The sequence below is a fragment of the Crocodylus porosus genome, unplaced genomic scaffold, assembly GCF_001723895.1.
Source record: "Crocodylus porosus isolate Cpor-Errol unplaced genomic scaffold, CroPor_comp1, whole genome shotgun sequence".
Taxonomy (NCBI): domain Eukaryota; kingdom Metazoa; phylum Chordata; order Crocodylia; family Crocodylidae; genus Crocodylus; species Crocodylus porosus.
In genome coordinates, this window is record NW_017728918.1 from 8,049,961 (window position 1) to 8,054,311 (window position 4,351).

The window sequence follows — 4,351 nt, forward strand, 5'->3', positions numbered from 1 at the left end:
AGGTGGAGGCCATCTCTTCCCAGCAGCTCACTGCCTCTCTCGCCAAAGAGCGGGCTGTGGTCATGGAAGCCAAAGAGACATCCTGCAGCAGATAAATTCCCTGTCTCTGCTTTTAAGTCATTGTTTTGAAATCATCCAAACTTGAAGGGTAACAGCATCACTTTGCTAAGTTACGTTGCTCTTTGATGTATGGATCGCTGAGTATGTTCATACTTTCCTTCAGTGCCTGCGGTATCTCCTTTTTACTAACATAACAGATCGCAGAGTCATTGAAAATGAGGGTGGGAAGGGACCTCCAGAGGTCACATCTAATCCAACTTCCTGCTCAAAGCAGGACCAGCCCCACCCACATCATCCTAGCCAAGGCTTTGTCTAGCTGGGTTGTAAAAACCTCCAAGCATGGAGCTTGCACCACCTCTCTGGGTATCCTCTTCCAGTGTTTTACTACCCTCCTAGTAAGAAAATTCTTCCTAATATCCAACCTCAACTTCCCTTGCTGCAAATTGAGACCACTGCTCCTTGACCACTGCTACCAGAGTCTTGAAGGCTGCTTGCAGACGTGAAAAAAAGAAAAAGCTGGGGGCCTCCCACTTATTCTACACCTCTGATGTCTCTTCACGGTGCCAGACTAGAGTTGAGCTCAACAGGGTCTTCTTTCCCCGCTGATTCTGCCAAGCCCGTTCCCTTGGCTGTGGTTTCGCTAGATAGTAGGTAGGGGCAGTGGGAATCTCATTCATCCGTTCATGCACATCACTAATTAGATGATGAGGCATTTGGCTATTTCCCGAACCCCAAAGGGCATCTCTTTGAGGTTATTTAGAGACGTTCAGTTAAGTGGCTCAGCGTGCCCATGCAATGCAGCTGCAGAGCAGCGGACTATGTTGGCTCTAGACAGCCTAGAACTGTGTGACGACGTCATGACCACCTGCTGCGACAGCTCACGGACGCAATGGGAGGTAACGATTACGAGATTTTGTTTTCCCACCGGGGAACAGGCTCCTCGGCCTGAGTCCCAGGCAACTTAGAGGTTGGCAGACTGCCATACTGGGCCAAGTCTGGTTCCCTCTTTTATATAAATACGGAAACACTTTCAGTAAATTCTTCCCTTCGGCATGTTCTGTCCCGATCTTCATGGTTCATCCCTCATGGCACAGTACAAATGCCTCAGGCCCCTCATGAGCTGGGCGGAGAAAATATATTGGCACTTCACTTTAAGCTCGACGTGGCCCCGCACCAAGCACAGTGCAGCGCATGCCCAGAAGAGGCATCATGTTAGTTTGACCCAGCTCGCCCAATGTCTGTATAGACCGGGCGCTTCAGCAGGGCTTTTTGGCACTTTGTGAATTGGCTCTGAACACATTCTCTGCTTTTGTTGGGAACATTATAAAGTTCTTTAAATGTGTTTTTTTCACATGATAGCAGCACCCATACCGCTTCATGAGCTCCTAGTTTTTTTTATTTGGGCATTCCTGCCTCTAGGATAGGAATTAAATGTTTGGTCAGTACCATCGTTGTCAAAGCCACCTTCTGCTCTGTGCAGGCAAGAGGCGTATGCGTGTTCTGGTTTTGCAGTTTGGAGTCATTTGCTTTACACAGGCCACTCTCTCCGTCTTCCTCCCAGGATGCTCAGGGCGCTGAAGAGCGGGAAGCACTAGCCAGAATGGCCGCCAATGTTGAAGATGCAGCATCCGCAGACTCGGTAGCCTATATTGAGAAATACCTGCGGAGTGTGCTGGCCGTGGAGAACATTCTCACCCTGGATCGCCTGCGCCAGGTCTGCTTTTAAAGCCACAGCGGACAGGAGTAAATACCCTGATTGGAGACACTGTGTTGTGATGGAAATGTTTTTATGAGTGCATACAATGGTTTGAGCGAGCCCTCAAAAGGGCCACTCTGGAAAGCAGAGGCATATATTAGAGTGTGCCTGTGGCAGAGGTCCAGGGAAGCGAGTGAATAGGGGGGTAGCGCTTTCTCTGAGCTACTTTCTAAATTGTATGCAACACAGCATGGGGGGAGGGTTGGACGGGACTAAAGGCTCTGTCTTTCTGGCACTGTCTGTTCAAGGTGTGTTTGTGCATGTGCTGAGACACTGACCTGCCTTGAATTGCGCTCCGAAAAACTTGGTTTTGGCATGAAACCCGAAGCGTCAGAAAGCTCCTTGTCCTGAGGTCATTAGCAAACTTCGTGTCCTCTCGCACAGTCTCTGCCTTGGAGTAACCAAGCCTGCTCTATCAATACATAAGACATTGATTAGGTTAATCTTAAGTACTGTAACTTGATCTGTTTACCAGGAAAATCACGGGAGAGAGAAACGTTTATGGAAAATTGTATTTCTGGGTATAAATTATGCAAGCACGAGAGAGAAAGTTATGCAAAACAAACCCGAGTGCATGCTTGCCCACTATAAATTAATAGGAAAGTGCGCTGTACCTCTAGGTATTGAAAGCAGGTTCCCTGTCAGATATAATTAGTTTAAAGGATTAAAATAGGAACTCAGCTAGGAAGAGGAGTCTTGCTGTTCACTTCTGTTAGAGGTACCGTCCTTCCTATAGATGCAGAATTAGTCATTTGGTGACCTTCTAAAGAGGGTGATACAATCCTAGCTATAGTAGTTGTTTGTTCAGTGGGAGAGAACTAAACTTATCCACTCCCTGTAGACTTATTATCATCAGTGTACTCTAAAACTTCTGGATTAAATTATGAAGGCTCCTTCTCTCTCAGGTGCATTAGTGTTGTAGAGGAGCGTTCTCATGTATATGCATAAATACACTTTGATCGTCCTCATTGGAAGGCTGCAGAAGGCTCTGTGTCCTGATGTTTTGTGTGGTTGCAGGAGGTTGCAGTGAAGGAGCAGCTAATGGGAAAAGGAAAACTCTACAGGAGGAGCCTGAGCTCTCCCAACGTCAATCGGGTGAGTGTGCCCCTTGCCATTCAGTGTCCATACAATTTTCAGGACACTAGGAGTCGGAGAACAGACTCAAATCCAGTCTTTTGATTTGCTGCTGGTGGAGAAGCAAAGCCAGTGCTGGAATTGCTAATCAATCAGAAGCAAACTTCAGAAATCTCCATACCCTTGTGGTTTAAACCAGCATATTATAGGCACCCAGACCTGACCAGGGCAGGTTGAAATATAGGGTGCTCAGAAGTGTATTTTGCATCTCTATTGTGCCTTTGAAATGCCAACTGTTTTTCACCTAAATATCGAGGTAATAAATATTTTCTGCTTACTGTTCTTCCCATTCAATGATCTCAGCCCCAGGGACAGATGTACTGTTTGAGGCACTCCAGCCAGTGACTGTACAGATGTGCATTTTCAAAATGGTAAAAGTGCTTCAAAAATGATTTTCAAACCATGAAAAACACCTTTGAAGCAATTCCTTTGGAAGCACTTCCTGGAATACCTGCACGCTCCGCCGAGTGCAACCGTGGATGGCTCCGTCTTCCAGCATCCCACAGCGTGCCGATGCCACCGACATTGGGCGTGGCAGGGCTGAGAATGAAGCACTGTGGGATGCTGGAGGACTGAGCAACCCCCTGTTGTGCTCCTGCACGTTATTGTGTTGGAAGCTGTGGGTGAGAGCCATGCATCTACATAGCACTAACGCAGTCCTACAGAGTGAAATTCAGAGTGCTTCAAACGCATGCCTTGCCATGGCCTCAAAGTACATTGCAAATTGTTATACCAACGAATTCAGCCTTTGACCAGCCCATGTTGCAGAGATAATCTTTTCTGTGTAGCCCATGAGGAGGCCAAGATTTTGACTTGCCCAAGATCTCAGCAATGCACAGTAGAGTGGGACTGGCATCTCCCTCCTATCTTTGGTCAAGCGGTACAGTTATCTGGAAGTACTTTTAAATGTTCTGTTCAGAAATAATGGCCTTTACTTTAACCATTTCAGCTGTCTGGAAGCCGTCAAGATTTAGCTCCTCCATATAACCTTAGCAGTCACAAGGTAAGCATTCGACCTAGAGCAAAGTGGCTACCACTGGTTCTCAACAAGTTGGCCATAGTGGGCCACACTTGCAGCTCTCAGTGTGTGGTGTGGGCTGCACCTGCACGACTTACTTGTATATCCATTTTAAAAATGTTTTGTTTCTGTTGTCGTGTAGGCTACAGCAGTGTGCTGATTAGGCTGCATACAGCCAGGGGGCCGCAGATTGAGAACCATTGGGCTAGAGCATTACTTTTATGGGAAGAAAGGTGATCACAATATACACCTCATATTCGAGGAGCAGCTTAGAGAAGAACAATACTTCCCTTGTGTGGTGGGTGACCCCAAAATCCATCCAGTCACCTGTCAGGAAAAAAAATCAAAACTCAATTTAGAAACACTTTTATTAAATGAGCAAA

The 4,351-nt window shown here is 46.7% G+C and overlaps 1 protein-coding gene across 1 annotated transcript in view; it reads left to right on the forward strand.

Annotated features, from left to right (window-relative positions):
- KIF13B (kinesin family member 13B) overlaps positions 1 to 4,351 on the forward strand; it is a 174,479-nt gene that overhangs the window by 134,373 nt on the left and 35,755 nt on the right. Inside the window, exons 33-35 of the mRNA XM_019537197.1 lie at positions 1,622 to 1,774; positions 2,834 to 2,911; positions 3,900 to 3,953. Of these exons, the coding sequence (XP_019392742.1) occupies positions 1,622 to 1,774; positions 2,834 to 2,911; positions 3,900 to 3,953 (285 nt within the window). The remainder of the gene's footprint in view (positions 1 to 1,621; positions 1,775 to 2,833; positions 2,912 to 3,899; positions 3,954 to 4,351) is intronic.